General features: G+C 48.3%; 1 protein-coding gene across 1 annotated transcript in view; it reads left to right on the top strand.

Moving 5' to 3' along the window:
* The first annotated feature begins 10,515 nt into the window (after positions 1–10,515).
* The window catches only part of Ceacam20 (carcinoembryonic antigen-related cell adhesion molecule 20), a 16,515-nt gene continuing 2,222 nt past the window's right edge, over positions 10,516–24,808 (top strand). The window contains exons 1-11 of the mRNA XM_013508670.1: positions 10,516–10,826; positions 13,518–13,592; positions 14,186–14,464; positions 14,879–15,160; positions 16,566–16,844; positions 18,758–19,036; positions 21,918–22,029; positions 22,274–22,359; positions 23,254–23,315; positions 23,634–23,669; positions 24,109–24,231. Of these exons, the coding sequence (XP_013364124.1) occupies positions 10,775–10,826; positions 13,518–13,592; positions 14,186–14,464; positions 14,879–15,160; positions 16,566–16,844; positions 18,758–19,036; positions 21,918–22,029; positions 22,274–22,359; positions 23,254–23,315; positions 23,634–23,669; positions 24,109–24,231 (1,665 nt within the window). The 5' untranslated portion in view covers positions 10,516–10,774. The remainder of the gene's footprint in view (positions 10,827–13,517; positions 13,593–14,185; positions 14,465–14,878; positions 15,161–16,565; positions 16,845–18,757; positions 19,037–21,917; positions 22,030–22,273; positions 22,360–23,253; positions 23,316–23,633; positions 23,670–24,108; positions 24,232–24,808) is intronic.

Raw genomic sequence — 24,808 nt, 5'->3', positions numbered from 1 at the left:
ACATTAAGTGGGAAGATTTTAATAAACATCTGTGGTCAAAGTTCTCAGGCAGTCTTGCACCTCAGTGGGCAGAGTCCTTGAAGCTCCCAGTGTAAATTTTCGGGCGTCTCCGGCTGTTCCTAGATATTTTGGGACCTCCAAAATTGCTTATTCTATCTCCTTTACAAGATCCTGTGCTTGCCAAGGACAGCTGTGGTGCTGAGCTGAGTTCCCTGCTGAGGGTAGTGCCTCTGCTGGCATGTGGGTTGGGGGCTGGGAGCATCAGGTCGGATTGGAACCTACAATCTCATAGTCTCTAATTGCACTATCTATGTTAGAACTGCCCTCCACTTGCCAAAAACAGGAGACAGAATTTTGGTGAAAGGAAAAGGCTTACTTAGTGACAGCTCTGCAGAAGGCAGAGAGGTCTCTCTGTTGCCTTAAATCTATCTGACCCCGGGCTTAGGTTTTTATTGTGAGTGTCACAGCAGGATGAGCATCTAACCCAGACTGAAAACTCGGCACCAATAATGAATGAGAAGGATGGAGTTTAAGAAAAAAAGATGCTTTATTTCTAAGGAGGAAAAAAACAGACAGGTGCAACTTGCCCCTGAGAGAGGGCAGGGTGTCTGGGAAAAGATGGATGCTCCGGAGCCTTTGTCCCTGGTTTCTTTTATGAGGAAAGGGACCCTTCCTCCTAGTGGATTCTGGGAACTTGTCACAGTCTGATTGGTTTCCTGCGCTGTCTTTGGGTGGGCCCCAGGTTATAAGACTCTAACCTGGGCACCGCTGCCTTCATGCAGGTTCCTTCTGGGGGGCTTTGTTTGACTTTCTCCTGCCTTTTTATCCTTGTTAGGGCCTTGTCTCTGGGATTTATAGGCTGGTTAGGAGAAGCCTTATAAGAAAAGGCAGCTGACAGTAATTAAGGGGATGCGTGTGTATCTAGTGAAGTAATATGGTGACCTCAGAGTGAAAATACATATGTGTGTGTATCTATTTTTATATGCTAAATAAGAGTTTTCTTTTAAGTTAGGCAGCCGCCACTTGTCTCCTTTGGATTGTATTAGAGGTGTGTGGGGGGGTGGTTACCACGGTTTTCATGTTTCTGGCTTTCTCGGGCCTCTGCCTGTCGGCTGTTCTTCCGGTTAATCTCCCCATTAGAGAGCATTCCCCCCTTGGTCGTAAATTCTACTAATTTTTCTATCTGGTGCCTTCTCTAGACCTGGTTTCTCTTTCGTTTTGTCTCTCTACCTCTGTCCTTTTAACTGCTCTTAAAGGAATTCCTCGAGTCATGTTTTCACCCCTTGAGTTGGGGTTAGCTAGCGAATCTAACTACAGTGGCAAAATGGCTTTCAGTAAGACTTTCTATTAATTTCTTTCATAATGCTTCATGAGGCCCTTATTCAACTAACATCTTTTATTTTCTCCGTTGTTTTTTTTTCCCCTCCGGTACCGGAAATCGAACTCACGACGTTGCGCTTGCCAGGCAAGCGCTGTGCCGCTGAGCTAAATCCCCCGCCCCCTTGAGGCCCTTATTCTATTCTTTCCCTGCCTGCAGACCCCATCCCTACATGATGAAGAGGACACATGAGGTGACGGATAAGGAAATTCCCGCACTGGGCGGGGGAGTCTTTAGACAATGTGTTTCTTTGTTCAGTGGCCGCTCTGGTCTCCCCTCCTACCTCTTGGGAATGAAAGCAAACTGGACCTTGATCTCCGGCATCTTTTTCAGACTGCTCGGTCCGTGCATATAAGCTGATGGGGAAGAAGGCTGCTATGGAGGCTTCTTTTTAGAGATGAGACTACAAAAAGAAATTAGAATACAAAAAAGATAAAGGACCACATAAGAAAAGAAGTTTGGGAAGGGAGGGAGAGCTATCGAAAAGATTTTTCTCTCTCTTCAGGACAGATTGGTTACATTCGCACTCCTGGAGCCTGGGCCTGCGTGCTCAGTAAGGGGACCTGCTGGGCACTGTGATCAAGTGGTCAGCGCTGTGCAGCAGTCAGCCTGCCAGCCTGGGTGCAGGTCCCAGGCTCTGCACTTGCTGGTCGCATAGCTGTGAGCAAGTGTCTCTCTGAGCCTCTATTTTCCCCTTCGTTGTGTTGATGGGGTGAAACCAGGCAGGCCAAGCACAGCCGATGTTCTCCAGACGTTCAAAAGCAGAATTACTGCCGCCCCCTCTTCCTCAGTGGCTACTAGAGCCCCTCACACCAGCTTGGTTGGGCAGTTAACGATCCCTGAATGCCACCAGCTGTAAAACCTTTGGTAGTTGGAACTTGGTCATGATGATTCATGCTACAGAAATTGGCAAACACTGCACATTACAGCTTGTAAATTTTTTCAGAGCTAATTGAATAATATGTCACTACCCCTGCTCCTTTGTTCCCAGATGTTTTTTCTTGTTCCTGTTCCTTTCTTTTCTTTTCTTTTTTTGTCTTTTTGAGACAGGGTCTCACTATGCAGTTCAGGCTGGGCTTGAGTTCTCTTTGTAGCCCAGGCTGGCCTCGAACGCACAGGGGTCCTTCTGCCTCAGCAATCCCGAGTGCCGGGATTGCAAGTGTGCACCACCATGCCCGGCTGTTGTTCCTATTTCTCTGTGGAGATGCAGAGAAGTCTCTTCAATGGTCTCCTAAGTGTTGCTATCTGCAGGACTGAGACAGAAGATGGTGTGTGTGTATGTGTGTGTGTGTGTGTGTGTGTGTGTGTGTGTGTGTGTGAGCAAGTGGGTATAGCTTGTCAGTCATGGAGACCCAGACCATTGGCACAGAACTCAGTTCCCAAACCCTGCACCTGGGACCAACCAGCAAGAGCTATCTTCAATTTTTCATTTACACCTGGTATGAAAATGTGCACCTGAAGTGGCTGAGGCTTTTGATAGGGCTGACATCAGCTGGAGGACGGGAGATATAAGAGACATCTCCCACCCCCTCTGCTGCCTCCATTAACCTTGTGGACTTTCTCAGTGGCCTGCTTTCATTCTGAAGAGTATTTCTTTTCTCACCTTTAATAAATGCACACCTTTGCTACCTTTTCTGTGTTCTTGTCCAATGCTTTGTTCAGGACACCAAGAACGTGGAAAGAATTCCTGGAAAGAATCTTCAGGACCCCAAAACCAGTAACAGGTGGCTTGTCCACCTCCACCCTGGAGCTCAGACTTTGTCATCTGAGCCTTGCCCTGTGCCCAAAGCCTTCATGGTGTCCCCAGCTGTCACTCATCCTGTCACTTTCAACCCTTCCTACAGCTCAGTGTCATCCCTAGTTCCCGTCTTTCACACCCATCAAATCCGTTAGCTTTACCTCCGGAATATTCACCAAATCTGACCACTTGTTGATTTTTGTTTGCTTTAGAATAGCTTTTTAAAATTTTTTATCTTTTTCAGAGTCCAGAGTGCTAACCATTACACTATGGAACCTCAGCTTTTTTGTCTTTTTGAGACAGGGTCTCACTCTGCAATTCAGGCTGGCCTTGAGCTCACTTCATAGCCCAGGCTGGCCTCAAACTTGCAACAATCCTCCTGCCTCAGCTTCCTGAGTGCTAGGATTACAGGCGTGTGCCACCACCACCCCTGGCTTGAACAGCATTTGAGGTATAATTGACTTATTATAAGCTGCATATGTTTTAAAATATATTTAAAAATAATAAAACTGAGTAGAACTTAATAAATGAAATTTAATTTTATTTCTTATTATGGTAAAACACATAATATAAAATTGACCATCTCAGCCACTTCGGGCGCACAGCTCAGTGGTTTAAAATGCATTCATTATGTTGTGCAGCTGTCCTCACCATCCACCCCCACCCATCTCTTCACTGTGCAAAACTGAAATTCTGTTTCCCTAAGCAACAGTGCCCCTACGTCCTTCTCCTCTCCACCCACCACCACCATCCTACTTTCTGTCTGTGATTTTGACCTCTCTGAATACTTGATATAAGTGGAATCGTACAGTGTTTGTCCTTTTGTGACTGCCGTATCTCGCTTCACATGTCTTTGAGGTTCATTCACGATGTATGTGTTCCTTCCTGTGTTGGAAGGGAAGCGTACATATTGGGTTAAATAACCCTTAGTTATTGCAGGCTGATCACACCCCAGTCTCCCAAATGAATGGATGGCGAAGGCTTAAATAAATGAGACAATTGAAATAATTTCGGGGCTCCAGGAGGGTCTAACTCTCTTACAGCTTCGATATCTCTGAGTGTAGACAAAGACTTCTCTGGGGAACCTGTACTTATTTGGTTTACAAACAAAGGAGGAGGATATTCAAGAAAAGGTGGGAATCTGGGCAGGACTTTTTCAAGTAATACATTATGTTAATTTAAGAGAACTATATTACCTCCAGGAAGGCCTTCATAGCAGCTGCAGTCTCCTTTAAGTTAATTGGTGTTGGAGCCAGACGTCCTCAGCTGTGGCCTTGTCTTGTCCTTTGAGGAGTCACAGCTTCACAGGCCAACACAGGCCTCAGCGGGGACCAGTGACCACAGAGGTTCACTTACTATGCGTCCACTGCCCACCTTCAGACAAGGTGCCTAAGCTTTAGACAACTCAGAAGTAAACACGGACAGCCAGTTGGCTAACGTTAAATCCAGCTCAGAGCCACTTTGTAGTGGTCTCCAACAAGTTCAGACCCTTTTAAACCAAATTTGAGCAATAACAGAGACAGAAAAAATAGTTCTTGGGCTTAGTTTATCTGGAAACTGCTGCCCAATTAATCTCATCTGTTTTATTTTTATTTATTTATTTTTTAATCTCATCTGTTCTATAGGCAATAGTCGGCAGCATAAAACTCAGAACTCTGGCAAGAAGTTGAGTGGTTACAAAGTTTATGAGTTTGTAAAACAAACTAATAACATCAGAATTTCGGCAGGGAGTAGTTACAGTGTTTCCAAGGAAGACCTAAAACAGGCTAATAAAAGCAAATCAAATCCAGTCTGTACCAGAGGAGACTAATTTGTCTGTGAAGCTAGTTCTGTTAGGGAGTTCTATTAAACATGGATTTAGTCCCGCTTCTCTGTAAGTCAATGTGAATCGCCATTTGGGAGAAAGCACGTCATTTAGTCATGCCACATACAAGGGGTTACAGCTCAGTAACACCTGGAGAACTTCTCGGGCACACGCAATGGAACTGCAGAAATTTTGAATGCAGACTATAAGAATTAACGCCTATTTACCAGGTCAGAACATACATTTTTGTCATAGAGGCAAGACTGTGTCTTATACAAGTGGGATCCCACACACGTTGACCCGCGTTTGTCTGCCTCTTTTACTTGGCACAATTATTCTGAGATTCACCTACCTCGGCGCATGCCCAGTGGCTCGTTGTTTTCATTTCTGCACAGAAGCGGGTTGCATGGATCCCCGCAGTTTGGTTGCCTCTACTCTGTTGACGGTCTTGGGAAACCGGAACACCTCCGAGTGAGCACTTCGCCTCTAGTTTGAGTCATTGCAGTTGCCTGCTCGCTGGTGCCCTCGCTCCTTCCCTGGGTCCTCTACGGACCTGGTCCCGCCCGGCCACAGGGAATCTGTTAACCCCGAAGTCATATCTTTTTTCCCCTTCTCTGCTCAAAGCCTTCTGGCAACTTCACCCCTCCCTCGGGTCTCCGCTCAGCACCTCCTCCTCAGAGAACCTCTCCTCGAACTCTGCTGCTCCTGACACTTCTCAGTCCCTTCCCGGCCTTCTTTGCTCTAGCCCTGACTGTCCTCTGATGCCTGCTGATAACTTGCTCCTCTGCCTCGCTCACTGACTGTCTCCCCACTCTGTGTCAGCTCCCGAGGGCAGTCACTTGGTCTTGGTCACTGTTGCACCCTCCCGGCACCCAGCACAGTATGTGGCATGTAGTAGGTGCTCAGTTAATAGCTCTGAAATGCATGAGTCTGACTGACACCCAAGTTCACCTGCTCCATCCTAAGCACCCCCAAATCTTCCTAGCCTTCTCTTTTCTTCCTGGTGATCACTCCTCTGACCTCTCCTAAAAGTGCTCCTCTAGGGCTACTTTGCTGCTTCCTCCTCCGTGTGCCTTTATTAACACCCCACTGTTTCATCCTGTGGACCACACAGCCCGGCAGCACAGCACACTGTGGTGAGAGTACCCACCGCTGACCCTCACGATGCTGTGGCTGACCGCCGATCATCACTTGTCTCTAGCTCAGGAAAAGAGCAAAGTTCTGAACTCAAAGACTGGCTTCTACTAAATGCATGTTGCTTTCACACCATCCGAAAGTTGAGAAGTCCTAAGTCAAGGGCCATCTGTCAAGGCAAGTTGAAAAACAGTCACCATCAGCACAGCTCTGGCCCCATCACAAAGCAGCCACGCACCCCAGGACTCCCCATTCTCACCTGGAACGTGGATTTTCCTGGTGAGGAAATTGCTCATGAAAAGGGGGAACCAGGGGCCGGGGATCTAGCTCAGCAGCACAAGTGCCTGCCTGGCAAGCACAAGGTCCTGAGTTCGATTCCCGGTACCAAAAAAGAAAAGGGGAAACCTGCTGGCAAACTGGAGAAAATCAGCACATCCTTGCAGAATGTTGGTCGCATATCCCCTCCCTGTCCCTCCCGGGTGGGGGTGGGCAGTTTGTGGTGGTGAATGTAAGCGGCCGTGTCAGCACGGGTGTTGTTGCTGGAAGCGCGGCTTCTAGGCTTTGTGCCAGGGTGAGTTTCACAGGTCACCTCTCTGGCTTGTCTTGTTTGCAACCTCGCCTCCAAAATTCCACGCGTCACACGAAGCTCAGGACAGGTGACAGCCCTTCTCTTTCCCTTTCCACAAAAGGAGGGCCATGGCTGGAGACAAGTTTTAAAAACGCAAATGAAATACAGTATTAGCCAACTTATTGGAGGGCGCATCGGGAGGGTGGGAATGTGCTGTCGTTGAGGTGATGGAGATTATGCTTCTAAGCCCATGTCGCAGTCTCAGTTTGGTTCTTGTTCCAGTCTGCACACCCTCTCCACCTTCCCCAGGGGCCCCATTATATTACTGATCTATTGCTGCAAAATGAATGACTCCAGAATTTAGTGACGTAAGACAATACAGTGGTGTTTTGATCTGATAGTTCCTTTGGATCAAGAATCTGGGCTTAGCTTAGCCAACGCACTTTCCCTCAGATGCGGTAGTGCTGTGGGCTGGGGCTGCAGTGTCATCGGAAGGCTCAGTGTGGAATAGGGGGGATGGGGCTCCCTGTTTCCCAGTCTCTCTGACAGTGTTGGGTGTTGGCAGGGAGCTTCTACCAGGGTGAAGGATTCAGGAGAGAGTGGGAGAGAGATCTGACATGGGAGCAATGATCTTTGCAACTTAATTTCAGAAGGAGCATCTACCATTTTCTGCTGTATTTTATTCATTAGAAGTGAGTTATTTGGAGCCGGGCGTTGTGGCGCATGCCTGTAATCCCTGCACTTGGGAGGCTGAGGCAGGAGGATTGCTGTGAGTGCAAGGCTGGCCTGAGCTACGTAGCGAGACTCTTTCTCAAAAAACAAAAACAAAAACAGAAACCAAAACCACCCCCCCAAAACCCAAAAACAAAAACAAAAAATGTGAGTGATTTGATACAATCCACACCCAAAGGGAGAGAATTAAATAAGGTCCCAGCATTGGGAAGCAGGGATCACCGTTTCCTGTAGCTTCTCCCTAGTTGAGGAATTGCAATATATGTTTAATTTCCAATAATTTAGTTACCAAAACTCACATGGATGCCCGATGATCCTGAGGTATCTATAAGACCCAAATTCCCCGGGACTGAACTAGTTGTATCTTCCCAAAGTGAATCTGGGAACTCTATAAAAACATTTTTTTCTTGCTGATTGGGATTCCCTGGTATTTGAATTAAATCAGTCTGGAAAAGGGGGAAAAAATGGGACTTTCCAAGTGACAGAGTATCCTGTCACTTCCTTGTAAAGTTTTCTCTGTAATTTAAAATGTTTCAGGTAAGTTTTTTCCAGACTACAGTAAAGCCCAAAGCTGTTCTCGCTTCCCTTTAGCTGCTGGTTGGCAAATGCTCAAATAGAAAAGGGCTCTTATCTCCTGGGTTGCTGTGCCACCTACCGTGCCCCTGTGAAATTGCATTTGCCTTTTGGTATGCAATGGAAATGGATACTGACCAGTTCTGAATGCACCAGGTGGACACATACTACTGGACAATGTTATATAGGCAAAGCCATAGGCACTGTATGCATGGGAAATGTAAGAAAGATTCAAGGCTAATTCACACTACCCACAATTTCCACTTTATTTTACTTTCATTACTAGAGAATAGTTTCTGAATTCTGGGCCCATAGTTCTTTTTTTTTTTTTTCAGCACATTAAAAAAATCCCAGCACTGAGGCTGAGGCAGGTGGATTGCTACAAGTTTGAGGCCAGCCTGGGCTACATAGTGAGTTCAGGGGCAGCTTACACTAACAGTGAGACCCTGTCTCAAAAAAACAAAAAACAAAACAAAACCAAATAGATTGTGCCACCTCCTGCCAGGCTTTGTGATTTCTGATGAGATGTCTGCGGTCACTCATATTGTGTCTCTATAAAAAACACATTGGTGTTGGGCATGGTTGTACCTGTAATCCTAGTGCTTGGGAGGCTGGGGCAGGAAGGATGACTGTAAATTCGAAGTCAGGCTGCACTATACAGTGAGTTCAAGGCCAAGCTGAACTGCGTAATGAGATCCTGCCTGTAAAAAGTTGTTTTTTCCTGTATGCTTTCAAGACTTCATTGTTGCTTTTGAGGCAGGGTCTCACCACGGAGCCTAGGCTGACCCCAAACTTGTGGTGACACTCTTGCCTCAGTTTCCAGAGTGCTGGAGTTACAGGTGTGCACCACCATGCCCACCCAGATTGTTTTCATTTTCTAGTTTAGTGATGCATCTGGGCATGGATGTCTTTGGCAAGGATCTCTGGCGTGGTAGAACGAGCCATGTTTGTCCGTGTTTCCCCAGAGAGAATCTGCAGCTTTCATCCAGGATCACACATTACCAAAGGCGCCTGGGACGCCATGGTTGTTAGCAACCAGCGACCTCTGCAGTTGTTGGAGGTGGCTGGGGACTTGGGGAGCTCAGGGGTAACTGGCTGGGTCTGAACCACTGTGCTTTCTGAAAAGAGTTTCAACTCCCCTGAAATTATTTGTCCACTTGTGCTGTTCGGTCACTCGGCGGAAACTTCCCTTGGGTTGGGGACTGAAGAGTTGATGGTCATAGGGGTTATGACATCATTAGTGACTGCAAGGGCCTTTGGGACACTGAGGAGTGGTGAAGAACGTGGGCTTGGGCACTGGATGTGGGTCTGACTCCTGGTCCTTCCCCTTTGAGCCACACGGCTGGGAAGTGACCTCACTTCCTTGAACCTCTCTTCCTGCCTGGGTCCCATGAGGGAAACCCTCGGTTAATTTGAATTCAATAAACTGCCCGGTGCAGGTTGTCATGTATTCATTCAAAGAATTTTTACACCTATAGGGTGCCAGAGACTGTTCAAGGCTTTGGGCAGTCAGTGGGAAATTAAAATTAAACAGACAGGAGTCCCTGCCCTCATGGAGCTGATATTAGTGTGAAGCAGTCAAGGGACAAACACTGGGCAGTAGAGAGCACATCTGATGATGCTTTGGAGAGGAATAAATACACCCGAGGTGTGGGCCAGGAACTCCCAGTGCAGAGATGGTGAGCGCCCTTGTCCCAGGGATGCTCTGAGGAGGTACCATCTGAACAAGAGTGTAAGTGAGGGGGCACCTTGGGGCAGCTAGAAAAGCAAGTGCAAGGGCCCTGAGGCAGGACTGTGCCTTGAGTGTTTCCAAACCCATGAGAGAATGGTGTGGCTGGAGCAAAGGGAATGGGAGAAGGCTGGGTGGCGAGGGCAAAGAGTGTTGGGGTGGAGTCATGTGGGGTCGTGGGGGCCACTATGGGACTGGGGCTTTTACTTTGAGTGACACAGGAGCCCTGGAAAACTTCTGAGCGGAGGAGGAGGAAAATAAGCTGACTTCGGTGTTAACAGGAGGCCAGGAGCAGTGAATGAGGAGGCCATTGCTCTGGTCCGGGTAGGAGGTGGTGCTGGTCCTGGAAGAAGGATCTGAAGGCTGGACACAGGATTTGCCGGAGAAGGCTGGGGATAGAGCTCAGCGGCACAGCGCCTGCCTGGCAAGCTCAAGGTCGTGAGTTCGATTCCTGGTACCAAAAAAAAAAAAAAAAAAGAAAAGAAAAAGAAAGAAAGACAAGGATTTGCTGGAGGGCCAGAAAAGCTGGTTTCTTAGTAAATGTGTTTCTCACCTTTCTGACCAACAACTCTCATATACTGGGGTTTTACGATGCTCTCCAGGTCTTGGCTCAGATGTCCCCTCCTCCAGGGAGCCCTCCAGGCCTCCTGTACTCCAGGTTGGGTCCTCCTGCTTGTCTGACTCCGGCACCTTTGCTTGTCACAGGATCCATATCAAGCACGCTGTGATCTCGCTGTATTTTTGTAGGCTGCTTAGGGTGAGCTTGGCACCTGGCATGGTTTTACGAAGTGCCGGGTCACTGCCCATTACTCCTTTTGTTCTCAGCATTGCTGCCGGCATCACAGTATTAGTTCCTGGTTCTCGGGGATCTAGGAATGCCCTCTCTCTGTGCTGGCTTGAAAATGAAAGTGAGACCCAGAGGCGGAGGGCAGAGGTGAGGCCAAAGTTCCTTCCCTGACGCTACCCCGTCGCTTAGCTGTCTCCAGTGTGTCTGTTTGCCGCAGGGTGGGAGGGAAGAGGCGAGAGGTAGCCGGGCTACAGCTGGAGTGGAGACAGCGTCTGCGTGGGGAACCCGGGGGCTGCACGGCCTGGCACAGTGCGGCCAGGTGCCACGACTCATGGGCTTGGCTGGCTTATGGAGCTGCTGGTGGACAGGAATCCTGCTCCCAGGTGAGGGTTCTACTTTCTGCTGATGGGGTGGGTGAGTGGAGGGTGCTTGGCAGTGATGTGTGTGTGTTTACAGAGAGGCAGAAAGAAAAATAGAGACACGGAGAGATAGAAGTAAAGACTAATGCAACAGAGATAGGAACAGGAGAAAGAGAGAGACAGAGAGAAAAAGAGAGAGAGAGGGAGAGAGATAGAGAAGGAGAGAGAGACAGAGACAGAGACAGAGACACAAAGAGAGATGGAGAAAAAGAGTGAAAATAACAGTAGTACCAGAAGAAAAAGCAGGACGAGAAGCTGGGCATGGTAGTGCACACCTGTAATCCCAGCACTCGGGAGGCTGAGGCAGGAGGATCATTGTGAGTTCAAGGACAGCCTAAACTGCATAGTGAGACCCTGTCGCAAACAAGACAAGACAAGACAAAACAAAACAGAAGAATCAGAGTGAGATATAGAAGACAGAGGGAGAGAGAGGGCACAGAGGCAGCATGAAAACAGCACCAAGTCACTCAGAAGTAGATTAGAAGGGAAGGAGGAGAGAGAGACAAGCTGGAGCACAGCAGACTGACAGATGACAGACGGACAGGAGTGAGGCAGGCAGAGGGAAGACGTGCTGACCCCGAGTCGTCCACCCATCAGGATGGGATGGATATGAAATCCATGCCTCAAGAACATCTGAACAAAAGGGAGGAACTAGAATGTCTTATAAGAAAGGCACTTTGCAGGGGAAGGACTGAATTTGCACTTGGCCCTGGGGAGAGGTGAGCTCAACCCAGCCTTGCTGTGTGGCCCGAGACAGCTCCGGCTGTCTGGGCTGGAGCTTCCTGGTTGAGTGGATAGCTGCAGACTCCAAGGTCCTCCTGGAGGCCGAGGGTTATCAGCTGTGTCTGCACTATTTCTCTGCAAGGTTGGCCTCTGCCTAGTGGATGGAAGTCAAGGCCTCAGGGGAAGAAAAAGCAGGGCAGGGCCCAGGCAGGGGCCTGGAGGAGGCGGCTCCCATCCAGGCAGGTCTGATGATGAGACCTGCCATGCCAGGGATCTGTCTTTCATGTTATTCCATTTCTCCTTATAACAGTTATTTGAGGCTGGAACAATTTTTACTCTCAGTCTTTGTCTTAGTTACCTTTCTCGTTGCTGAGAGAAAATAACTAACACCCAAAGTTAAAGGGGAAAAGCTTCACTTAGCTCACAGTTTGTGGAGATTTTAGTCCATGATTGGCTCGCTCCAGTGTAGGGTGGCACATGGCAGAGGGGCAACTGTTCATGGCGGTGGAAGACAGCAAAAGCAGCAAGAGAGGAGGACTGGAGAGTAAGTCTCCCCCTCCTTGTATTGTATGCAGGCTACCTGCCCTAGGGCAGGTGTAGCACTCACCCCCAATCCCAGCACTAGACAGCGAGCCAACCACAAACTCTAGATTCAGCCACCTCCAAAAAGCCTGCCCCCCATGACTGCACAAGGCTTTGGGGGGACATCCAGACACAAACCGTAACAGTCTACAAATGGGGAAACAGATTCTGAGGACATCATTTGCTCAAATAGGTGACAAAGCTATGGGTCAAACCCAGACTGTTGCTCCAAGCTTAGAGGGTGGCCCTGACTACCAGCAAGACTGGAGAAGGAGAAATACAGATGCCACCACTGCTGCCACCACCATAGTCCCAGTGACTGAGCCCTGACTGAGAGGCATTTTAAGGTGTCACATCTGATGTGTCACTCGTCCCTCACAACAACCCAGTGACCTAAGTTCTCCTGTTGTTTCCATTAGCGGTTGGAGATATGGAAGCTCACAGAGAGAAAGTTCTTGCCATGACCATGGGGCCAGTAAATGTGAAGATCCATGTTTGCTCCCAGACTCCAGGGAGACACTGCCCTACACCGCTAACTGGCAGGAAATATAATGGGGCTGGGCTTGGCCCAAGTGGGAGTCCTTTGAGGGGTAGAGAGGTGTGTGGTGGCTTCTCTGGATTGGGTTACAGAGAGATCAGGGGTGACCAGCTCAGCTGCACATAAACACGGCTGCTGGGATTTGTTCCCCACTCACCCACGTCCAGCCTCCACGATTGAGTGCAGAATGACCGCACAGGAAAATGGGAACTATGCCTTCTTCCCCTTTCCTTCCCATCGCACGCACAGCAAATCTCCTGAGAACAAACCTGAGGAAGTAAGCAAGGATAATCTCCCCCACTGAAAGTCCCTGTTTAGCAGGTTTGGCTCTGTGCCCATCCCTGGGTTGATGGGAAGAATCACACCCTGTTGGTAGTATAGTCTTCGGGAAGGCCAGGTTCAAAGTCAGCTCCTGCCCTTTTTTTTTTATGGGGTCTTGGCCTCTCTGACCATCTGTTTCCTTTGATGTGGGTTGGGGAGAACTGTCTTGCATCTCCAGTAGGGCAGAAATGCCTGAAGGGTACCCAGTGACTACTGCCCAGTTGAAGCGGCCAATATTTATTACCCACCCACCAACCCTAGGATGAAGGTGATCTTAGGCCCATTTTACAACTGAGGGAATTGAGATTCAGTAGGAATAAAGACACACCCCAGGTCACATGGCCATAAGTGGTGGACAGGACAAGTCTTGAGGATGGAATGCCACATCTGTTACCTCAGATCTCTCTCCACTTCTGAAAACCATCACTGACCATCCTAATTCACCCCAACTCACCTGCGCCTCCCTGAACACTGCTTCTCTTTCCTTCCAGCCTCACTTTGGACCTTATGGAATCTTCCAGCTGCAGCCCAGCTTTCCCCGCAGGCCAGCTCACCTAACACCCAAAGTGAGGATACTCATCTGCGTTTGGGACCCCTGAGCACTCCAGACTTGTGGAAGATTCAGAGGGTGGACACAGAAAAACAGCCTGTTATTCTGATCTCTGCCTCCCCAGAGATCTACCATCTATCGGGGTTCCATACCCTAAGACCCAGTAGGATGAACCTGATTGGCTCAGTCAAGGCCTGACAATGATTGGTGCGGTCAGCTGTACTGGGGATAGGAGCAAAGGGGTGGACTGTAGCTGCTGTGGCAGTGGGAGGGAAGGATGGCTGCAAAGTGGGTAGGGGGCACTCGCTGGTATCTTTGTGGTAAACATGATCCTCTTTGAAGGTGATATTAATTGACCCCTTCTCAAGGCCTTCTCATAGACCCTCTGTTTTACTTGCACAGGGGACCTTGAGTGGGGAAGGAAGTTTCACAAGATCACCTAGAACAAGCAGTAGGTCTGACCTTTGAGCCCAGGCATTCCAGCTCCAGAGTGTCTTCTGGCCATTCTAGTCTCTTCCTGTCTCTCTGGATCCCTTTTTGACTGTATCTTGTTCATCTTCTATCCATGTCTCTGCTGCTGATTCCCTCTCTTGCTTTTTTCCTTTGCAGGACTGCTGGTCAAGCCCACCATTTCAGTCAGCCAGGGCACTGTCATAGAGCACACGGGAGTGGTGACCTTCTACTGTGGCACCACGGATGTCGATGTCTTCATCAAGTGGGTCTTTAACAACATCCCTCTTGTGTTGAATGAGCGCATGCAGCTGTCTGCAGATGGCAGGAGTCTCACCATCCACCCTGTCCAGCGGGAGGATGCAGGGTCCTACCAGTGTGAAGTCTGGGGTACCTCAGAGATTCAGAGCAGCGACATCACCCCGCTGGATGTGCACTGTGAGTCTCCTTCTCTCCTCTCCAACCACTTCCTTGGCGTCTTGGTCAGTCTCATAGCTGTGAATCCCATCCAAACCCAGTCTTGTCTGTCTTTGAATTCCAGATATATAACTGTTTGACATCTCTGCTCTGATTCTACCGAGAACATCCAATGAACAGATCTAAAGCTGATAGCCCAAACCTCAGCTGTTTTTGATCCACATTCTTGCCTGGGGAGGGTGGGCAAGGAGCTGGCATACTTTAGATGTGTCTTCCAACTCACCCGGGAACAGGGCTGACATTTAACCTCCTTCGCAGTTGACCTAGAATCTGAGTGGGGAGGAGGGAAATACAGTGTTTACTGACTCCCAAAGCCCTCTTAAAAGAGCTGTTGCTGATGCTATTGTCACTACTGTGATTGTTCTTGTCCTCCAGATGGTCCTGACCCTGTTGAGATCGAGGTGGATTCGGGTGTCCTCATCGGGGAGGTAGTTGAGGTGATGGAGGGTTCCACTGTGAAATTCCAGGTGGAAACACAGAGTCACCCCCCTGCCACCTATAGCTGGTATCTCCCCAATGACTCTCTCCCGCCTCCCACCACGAGAACGTTTACCATCCCTGCAGTGTCCAAGAAAGACGAGGGCACCTACCAGTGCCTGGTGTCCAACAGTGCCACCAGCCTGTCCCAGATGGGCGCTCTTAAAGTCCGAGTCCATGGTGAGTCTTCCTCCGGGTTTCCTCTCCAGCTTCCTCTCAGAATCAGAGGCTGCCATGTCCCAAAGGACCAGGAGATTCATCCCGGGCTTTTGGACATTCTGTGACCCCTGGACGGGTGTCCAAGTTGCGCATGAAATGTTCACACTGTGTTGTAGAGAAAGGGTCAGTGATTGCCATCAGATTCTCAGGGGGCACTGGGACTCTGAAAAATATAAAGAGCCACTAAGCTACACCAACAGCCCAGCATCTGAGGAGGACCCAGAGGAGGAGCAGGGATTTCCTATTTGGCTGGTGGCTAAGCGGGCACTGACCTTGGGGAAGGACTTGGCATCTGGCTTGGCACATTCTTCGCAAGACTGCAGGCTCACCACGGTGCCCATGGGCTGATTCTCTGGAAGCCAGAGGGCCAACTATCTGTACTTATAAACACTAACACAACACTCCCACACTGCACACACATAGAGCGACACACAAACAAATAACCACACATGCACAGCACACTTGTACATTTGGAACATAACACAACACAAATCCATATAACAGGCACACAGCAGACCCAACACACTCAACACAAAGCATTAACACATCAGGGACACACAATACTTACACACTGTACACTCAAACTCACAACACATAGACCCTATACACTCACATATTCATGACACACATATAATACATCTGACAGCAGAACACAGACACACATATCTCACATACATTACACTACAAATCATACCATAGACACACGAAATGCTCTCACATAAAGCATATATATTCATGACATGCTCACAACAGACGCAGAACACACACACATACCACAGACACTTAACATCCATCCGACATCACAATCAATCAATATCATAGACACTTAAGAAATGCTACACAGAAAATATATGCCACACATTCAACAGTTCCACCTATATAATATACAACTGACAAAAATAGACACATAAAATGGATACACGTACCACACACAGCAAGTCATAAGCAAAGCATATAAGATAGCACACAATACATATTACACATACAATACCACAGACACAGAACATACATGCATGTACAGAAAATACAGACGTGTGTAACACACTCGCACACAAAGCGCACATGACTATGTGTACCACCTACGACCTCACATTTCAAAACACATATAGCGTATATAAAATACACAAATCATGTACACAGCACACTCTTCATCCACACAAAACCCGTAACATATTCACACTATCATTACACAACACGCACTCACCCACAAAAGACATCCACACATCACACACACCACACAGTCCTACCGGAAGCACACACAGCCCGCAGCACACACAGGGTCATCCCTGAGAAACCCCGTAGGGCGCATGGGCAGCAGGCTGGGCAGCGTCCCTGAACCCGGCCCTGTATCTCCCTGTGTCTCTAGAAAATCTAGTCAAGCCTGAAGTGATTTCCCTGAGCCTGGATTTAGTGGAGAACACCAGCTCTGCAACCCTAACCTGCCAGACCGCCCATGAGGGGGTCAGCATCCGCTGGTTCGTTGGGGGTCAGCCCCTCCTGCCCAGTGAGCGCCTGGAGCTGTCGGCCGACAACAGCACCCTGGTCATCCTTAGCCTCCGGCGGAACGACACGGGCCCCTATGCGTGTGAGATCCAGACCGAGGCCGCGCAGGCGCAGAGTGACCCCTTCGAGCTGACCATCGGCTGTGAGTCGCTGGGTTCTGGAGCTGCTCTTCCTTCTCCCTCTCTCATCTCTCTTCAGGTTCTTTTTCTGATCATTTATCCTGCCGTTACCGAGCGCCTGCCACGGCCAGGTATGAACGTGACCTGGGGCCTGCCCTTGGGGGCTTCTTTTGTGGTGGAGCAGACAGGCTGTAAGCACATGGCAGGAGAGACACAGAATGACAGGTTAAGGAGATGAGCCATATGGAGAACTGTGAGGCATGGCAGGGGGTGAGGGTACCCGGAGGGGGAAGGTGTGGTCGCCTTAGCCAGGGCCCAGGGTTTCCTGAGAAGGTAATGTTTTGTTTTGTTTTTAAATTTTAAAGAGAGCAGTAAATGAGAAAAAGAAAAAGAAAAAAAAAAAAAAAAAAAAAAAAAAAAAGCAACATCCCAGCATCACAAACATAAACAAAGCAAAACAATAACATTAAAAGTGATACAGGGTTTCAAGACAAAAATGATAGGAATTAACAGCGGTTATTATATTACATATTGTTATCTTCAACTACGTTGCTCAGATTACCGGATGTAAGAATGGAAGATTGTTCAAATCATTAAAGAGAATAAAAAATAATTATTAGATAAAACATTAGAGATAATACAGAGTTTCACTAGACAAGATGGTAGGAGTTCCTCATGGTTGTTCCATTGCATTGTTGTCTTCAAATCAGTTGCTCAGGTTACCAGATACAAGCATGCAAAATTGGTTAGAACATGAAAAATTTTAAGCATTAACTGTTCTTTTCAGTATACCATCAGACATCAGCAGTACAGTTATCACATATATATTATTTGTTTTACCTTCCTTTTTTTTTCTTCTTTCCCTCATCTCAGTTTTTCCTTCCTTTAAGCAATTTCTTTCCCTTTCCTATCATCCATTGTACATTTTGAATTTTACTTATTCTTTCAGGTTCCTACACCAGGGAGACAATATGATGTTTACAGATGTGGGTCTTATTTATTTCACTTAGGAGTATGGTCTCTCATTGCATCCATTTATCTACAAAAGTCTCAAGTTTATCTTCTTTATAGCTGAGTAATACTCCACTGTATTAAAATACCACATCTTTTTTATCCATTCCTAAGTGGATGGGCATTTGAGTTGTTTCCAAGATTTAGCTATAACAAATTGTGCTGCTATAAGCATGGGTGAACTTATATTGCTGTGGTATGATGTTTTTAATTCTTCTGGGAAAATACCCAGAAGAGGAATAGCTGGGTTAAATGGGACTTCCAATCCCAGTTTTGTGAGGAATCTCCACACTGATTACCACAGTGGTTTCACCAGTGTACACTCACACCAGCCGTGGAGAAGGGTTCCTTTCTCCCCACAATCTCTCCAGCATTTGTTATTGGTTGATTTCTTGATGATAGCCATTCTTTCTGGGGTAAGATGGAATCTCAGTGTTGTTTTAATTTGCATTTCTGAAATGACCAATGATACTGAACATTTTTTCATGTATTTATTCGCCATTAGTATTTCTTCATTTGAGAAATGTGCATTCATCTCAGATGCCCATTTTTGGATTGGGTCTTTGAATTTGGGGGGCCTGATTTTGTTAAATTCTTTATATGTCCTAGATAGAAGTCCTTTGTCTGAGGGACAGCTAGCTAAAATTTTTAGAAGGTAATGTTTGTGCAGACACTGAAGGAGGGGAGGGCAGTTCTGGGAGGCTGAGGCAGGAGGATTGCAAATTCAAACCCAGCCTGGGAAACTTAGGGAATCGGGTAGCAGAGCCTTTGTTTTCCTGCTGCTGACTGGAATTGCCTTCGTTCCAGTGGAGAAGGGACAAACAAACATATAAACAAGTGAAAAAACAAAACATGCACAGTGGAAGCAGAGGGGGCAAAAGCGGGTGTGAGTGTATGGGGTGCATGACTCTGGCTCTGCCTGCAGATGGCCCTGACCATGTGAGCATCACCAGGGACACCACGTCCGGGTCGCTCAGCACCGTGGAGGTGAAGCTCGACTCTAACCTGACCCTACAGTGTTGGGCTGAGTCCCAGCCAGGCGCCCAGTATCGCTGGAGCTGTGAGCACCGCGGTGGCGAGTCTGTGGGGGGACAGCTGGTCATCAATGCTGTGACCTGGGAGCACAAGGGCATCTGCAACTGCACAGCCTTCAACCCTCTGACCGGCCTGGTCCTCTCAGCCTCTGTCCTGGTCAGCGTGGTAGGTGAGTCTCGGGGTGCACCTTCCCCTGGGTTCCAAGTGGCCTTTTCCGATGCCAGCTCAGCCACCCAGCCTCCCTGTGCCAGGGGCCTGAGTGTGACAGTACATGGACTGTGCAGGTCAGATCCCAGTCTAGAGCCACAGAATCCTCACCCCTAATGCTCAGGCCCTCTTACCGCCTTCCTGCTGTGCACCTTGGCAAACTCCAGGCTGTGCTGAGCCTCAGTTTGCTTTCCTATAAATGAGGTTTACAGTGCTGGCATGGTGGTACACACCTGTAAATCCCAGCACTTTGGGCAACTGAGATGGGAGGATCACAAGTTCAAGCCCAGCAAGGGCAACTGGGTGAGATTTCGTTTCAAAAAACAGCAACAACAACAAACTCGGTACAGTGATACATGCCTATAATGCCAGCACTTGGGAGGCTGAGGCAGGAGAATTCCTGCGAGTTCAAGGCCAGCCTGGGCTACATAGCGAGGCTTTGTGTCGAAACAAAAAATAAATAAAAATACAAAGGGGTTAAGGATGTAACTCAGCACAAAAGCCCTGGGTTCAACCCCCAATACCAGAAAAAAACCAAGAAAAACAGAAGTTTGTGATACCTGCCTTTCCAAGTTACTGAGAAAGACAAGTCACAGCTCTTGAGCTGCTAGAGTCACTGGCTGCAACTTGCAAGGATTCCCTGTACTTTTGCACTGAGTTCCTGAGAGGGCAGCATAGTATTACTGTTTATCACGATCCACATCCTGGCTTTAGTGCTTATCAGCTGTGTGACCTTGGACAAGTTCCTCAACCTCTCTGGGCCTCTGATTATCTATAAAACAAACATAGTAATTGTGCCTATTTTTAAGGTTGTTGAGGATTAATTAACATTTATGAAGTTCTCAGAGCTGTTCCTGGCATATCATGTTTGTTAAACAAGATTATTCTTTCCTGAGTCTGTCCCACATGCCTGAGCCAAGCCTCCCATGTATACACCAATAAGCACTTCATGGGTTTTCTCTCTTTTGGGTTCTGTCTGTCAGCCAGTTCTGGGGTGACCCCACAGGTATCTCCACTCTGCAGGGGGAGGGACTGAGACCTAGGGACTCTGGTCTTGTCGCTGGTGCCTGACCACAAGATTGGTGACAGTCACTTATAGCAGTGGTCTTGGTCACCCACTGAGCTTAGGACCCGAGGTGGCTTCTCAAATCACCTCTGTGAGTCCTCAGATCAGCCCTCTGGTCTTGGGCAGAGGGTTTGATGAGTGAAACAGGCTGTGAGGAGGAAGCTGCGAGTTAGTGAGTGTGGTTGGTGTTTGTGGCAATATTGCAGAGTTTGAAAGAGATCATGTACAGAGGGCTCAAGGCGCTTAGAGCTTGCCAGATAGTACCTTCTACTTTATTTTTAAGTTTTCTAAAATTAAAGGTGGAACCCAGGGCTTCACGTTTGCTAGGCAAGTGCTCTACCACTGAGCTACATCCCCAGCCCCTTTTTATTTTGAGACAGGGTCTCACTAAGTCTAAGCTGCACAGATTGACTTCAAACTTGCCATCCTCCTGCCTCAGCCTCCCAAGCAGCTGGGATTATAGGTGTGCACCAGTATGCCTGGCTGGCCATCATCTTTTATCAAGCACCTAATATGTGCCAGGCTCTTTGCTGGTACTTTTATGCATGAACTCATTTAATCTTTGGGCCCCTCTGAGGTCTACAGGATTATATCAAACTATGTTTGTTTGACATATAAAGAAAGGGAAACTTGGAGAATAAGTCTAAACTCCAGAGGCCTCACAGGAAGTCCTTTCTTGACCCTCAAAAGAAGACCCCCTTCCTCACACCCAACCCTCACGACTGCCGTCTTCATCCTAATGGCTGTGCTTCACCTTTTGAGAAAGGTTAGGCAAAAGTGGAATTCAAGAACAACTGCCATTAGGGACCAGTTGCTATGTGCCAGGAATGAACATCTGTGATCACATCTCATTTTCACAAGATGTCATCACAGGCTCAGCTTGTCTCAGTTTGCACCTGAAGAGATGGATTCACTTGTCCAGGGTCACACGGCTTCAGGGAGTGAGGGATTCTGAGTGGCATCCAGGTTTTTGGTTGCCAAAGCCCTTTACCGTGGTTCACAGGAGGGGCATGTTGAAGGCCCTGATCCATTATCTGAATCTGCGCTGTCCATCCTGGCCAACATATTTGCCAGTCACCTTCCGTGGGCACAAACACTTTATCTATATCCATATCTCTGTCTCTATCTCTTTGAACATGACATATATTGCACATGAATACATATATGTTTAATCATTTTAGCAACCCTTTAAAGTAGGAACGCTTGCTCCTATTTTACAGAAAAAAAAAACAATTGGAACACAGACAGGTTAAGTAGCATGCCCAAAGTCACACAGCTGAGATATGAATGCAGGTCAGTTTACTCCAGAAATAGTGTTATTAATGAACTGCTGCTTCCCAGCAACTTGAAAACCAGTACTCATAAAATATCGGTATAGATAAAACCACAAACTGGGCTTCCTGGGGCATGCCTGTAATGCCAGCACTCTGGGAGGCTGAGGCAGGAAGATCACAAGTTTGAGCCCAACCTGGACAGCTTAAGGAGATCCTGTCTCAAAATTTTAAAAGGTGGGGGCTGGGGATTTAGCTCGGCGGCAAAGCACCTGCCTGGCATGCGCAAGGTCGTGAGTTCGGTTCCCGGTACTGGAGAAAAACCAAAACCAAAAAGAAAAAAAAAAAAAGAAATTTTAAAAGGTGGGGGTGCCAGGGATGTAGCTCAGTGTTAAGGCCCTGGGTTCAATCCCCAGTACTGCAGGGAAAAAGCTACAAGTTTAGGGATGGCGCTGGCAGCGGGAACGAGGCTGTCAGGCCTGGGTCTTGATTCTCTCTTTGCCCAGGTCCCCAGTCATCCTCCCCATCCGGGGGAGCCATCGCTGGCATCGTCATTGGAGTCCTGGTTGTCGTTGCTCTGGTGGCAGGACTGGGCTATCTCAGCTGGAAGGCTGGCTGGTAATGCTGTAGGGGGAAGGGGATGGGATGCGGCCAGCAGGGGGCCACCTGGCAAGAGGGCTGCTGACCATGGTGCTGAGCGGTGTCTGGCACGGGGGAAATTCACAGTATTTGGGAGCATTGTCCCAGAAGGTCTGGAACAAGGACAGAACCTGTGCGGATGGGCGAGAACTAGCCACGTGCTTACTGATAATTCACTTGAAGTAATAACTCAGCAAAGAATAAGAAGGCTTTGGGATTTCAGGCTCTCAAGGATACTAGCAGATGACCCCATGCCAACAGCCTCGCATCCTACCTTTGGGAAGGAGAGCTTTACAAAGTCTGTTTCGGGTAAGTGAGCCCATGGCTGATGCTCAGGGCAGTGATGAGGGCTGGGGAAGAGCTGCGGTGGACGCCCAGTCCTCTCCTCCCAGATTTGCCACCAAACTACTGTTTGATTGTGGGCAGGCCCGGTCACAGCTCCCTGAGCCCCAGGTCCCCTGTGTCCCCATGGGGAATACAGATGAGACTGGCATCAAGAATTCTGGTGGGGGCTGGGGATTTAGCTCAGTGACACAGTGCCTGCCTGGCAAGCTCAAGGTCTTGAGTTCGATTCCCGGTACCGGAGTAAAACCAAAAAAAAAAAAAAAGAATTCTGGTGGGTTTCACCTGTTTCAGAAGCTGTGAGAAAAGGACAGTGTGGTGGCGTTCTCTCAGCCTCAGAAAACGCTGTCACTGGATTGCTGTAGACAGAGCAAGTCCATTGCCAGAGCCCTTCCCTGTAAATCCAAGCCCAATCTTACAATTCACCTCGGCACAGTGCCTCAAATGCTGGTGGGTGGGGCCAACCAAAGGGGAATGGAGGCATTTTTGCCATCTCTGAGTCTCGGATTCTAAAAGGATGAACCTCATGGTACGGAGAGGCCCATAGAGATGGTCCAGCTCAGTTTAATCTTACAGATGGGAAACCAAGGCCAGGGGAGGGGGATAAAGGACTAACCCTGGGCCGGCTGCACAGGACCCCTGGGCAGAATTGGGGCTGAGACTTGGCTTTCTCTCCTCATCCATGTCATCAGACAGCCTGAGGTAATCTAGAACTTCATTCCCAAGACATTCTAAGGTTAAGCTCACTAGAGATATGATGGGGAGGGAGGAGGTTTTTTGCTACTTATTTCCTGAGGATAAGCAGTCCGTTCCTCTGTTTCTTTCTAACTCAGTCCCTGGGCTGGGGTTTGCTTTCTCTAGGCTGGCTGAGGCCTTTTAATGAGAGAATACCTGAGTTCCAGGAACATACCAGAGTCAGTGAGGTGGGTGAGCTCACTCTCCTCCCCAGAGGCACCTTCTCTGAGGACCTCAAGAGCTTCCCTGGCTCAGAAGTGGAGGGAGGGTGCTGACTCAGGGCTCTTTGCTCGTTCCTGTCAGCTCTGTGAGCTCTACCCCCAACCTCCTTCTCTCCATGTCTTCCCCTGGGATTCTTGGATTTCAACATGACACTGCTTCGCCTTGAGCCCCACTGGGAATCTGAAGGGCTGTACCTACTTTTGAGGCTAAGACTATTTCTGAGAATTTCTGTGGGTGGCTCCATCCCAGCCCCAGAACTTCTTTACAACTTTGTATTTCCCCAGACGTTCCAGTCAGCATCTCCAGAGGAGTTATATGAGGTATGTTGGCCCTGCTTCAGAGGAAATATGCCCGGGGATCGCATGTTTCACCAGACAAGGAGACCACCTTATCTGGACCTTTCACTGTGCATTGCAGGGTGAGGGGTGGGGAGAAAGTGGCCCAGGGCTTCACAGGAATCTGGCTCAGACGCCAGGCCTCTGGCTCCCATTTTGTTCCTTCCACCTCCAGGGCTTGGAATTGGCTTTCAGTGAGGTGGTGCTGGCCCAGCATGGCGGGAGGAGTCGAGAGTAAAATTATGAAGCCAGCAAGAGACAGGAATGAACTCTGGGCCAGCACTGGGCCTGGGTCCTAGTCTTACCCCCATTTCTGATTCTCTGAGAGAACCTGGGTGGACCCGGTCCTCTCTGTGGGTGTCAGGTAGCATCTTCTGGGCAGGCTACACTTGTGGGCCCACCTGTTTCCTCTGCTCATTTGCAGAGAGTACCACCTGCAGCAATCCCAGGAGACTTTGGTGTTCATCCCATGAATGCACTCCCCAGAGGCCCGGTGCCTCCACAGGGCCCCTCTCTACCAGAAGAAAGCGGGGAGCCAAACTACCAGGTACTTTTATGCCACCCTGAGTCTCAGGACATGTGGGAGGTTGCTACCGATCTGCACTTTGCCTCTGTGCCGAGGAGTCTGTAGGATGAAATTTCCCACGGAAAGTATTTTCAGTCCCATTCTACCCACATCCATCTTGTCGTTTTTCTAGCTAATGTCATTCATGGCTGTTTAGCGCCCTCAATTTCACTCCGTTCTGTTTCCACTGAATTTATTTCCACTCCACCCATTTCCCTTCTACCCACTTAACTTTTCTCCATTTGTCTTTCCCTACCACTTTGCTCCATCTGTTTATCTTTCACTGCATTTAATTTTATTCCATTCCACTCAGATCCTCCACACTTCTATTCCCATTCCGTTCTTCTCCACCTCTTCCGGTTTGTTCCACTCTTCCATTTCTTTGCATCCATCCGATTCCACTGTTTGATCACACTGCACTCCTCTTCATCCTTTTATTTCATTCCTTTCCAGTTGGAAAGACAGATGAACCATTCTTCAAAACATATGTATGGAATATTAGGGATTTTAATGCTAACATTTTATTCATTTTTATGTCTTTCTTTCCATTTCATTCTAT

Source organism: Chinchilla lanigera, unplaced genomic scaffold (assembly GCF_000276665.1).
Source record: "Chinchilla lanigera isolate Chin_1 unplaced genomic scaffold, ChiLan1.0 scaffold00154, whole genome shotgun sequence".
NCBI lineage: Eukaryota > Metazoa > Chordata > Mammalia > Rodentia > Chinchillidae > Chinchilla > Chinchilla lanigera.
Note: the sequence above shows the minus strand (reverse complement) of the source record. Positions and strands in the feature narration are given on the sequence as shown.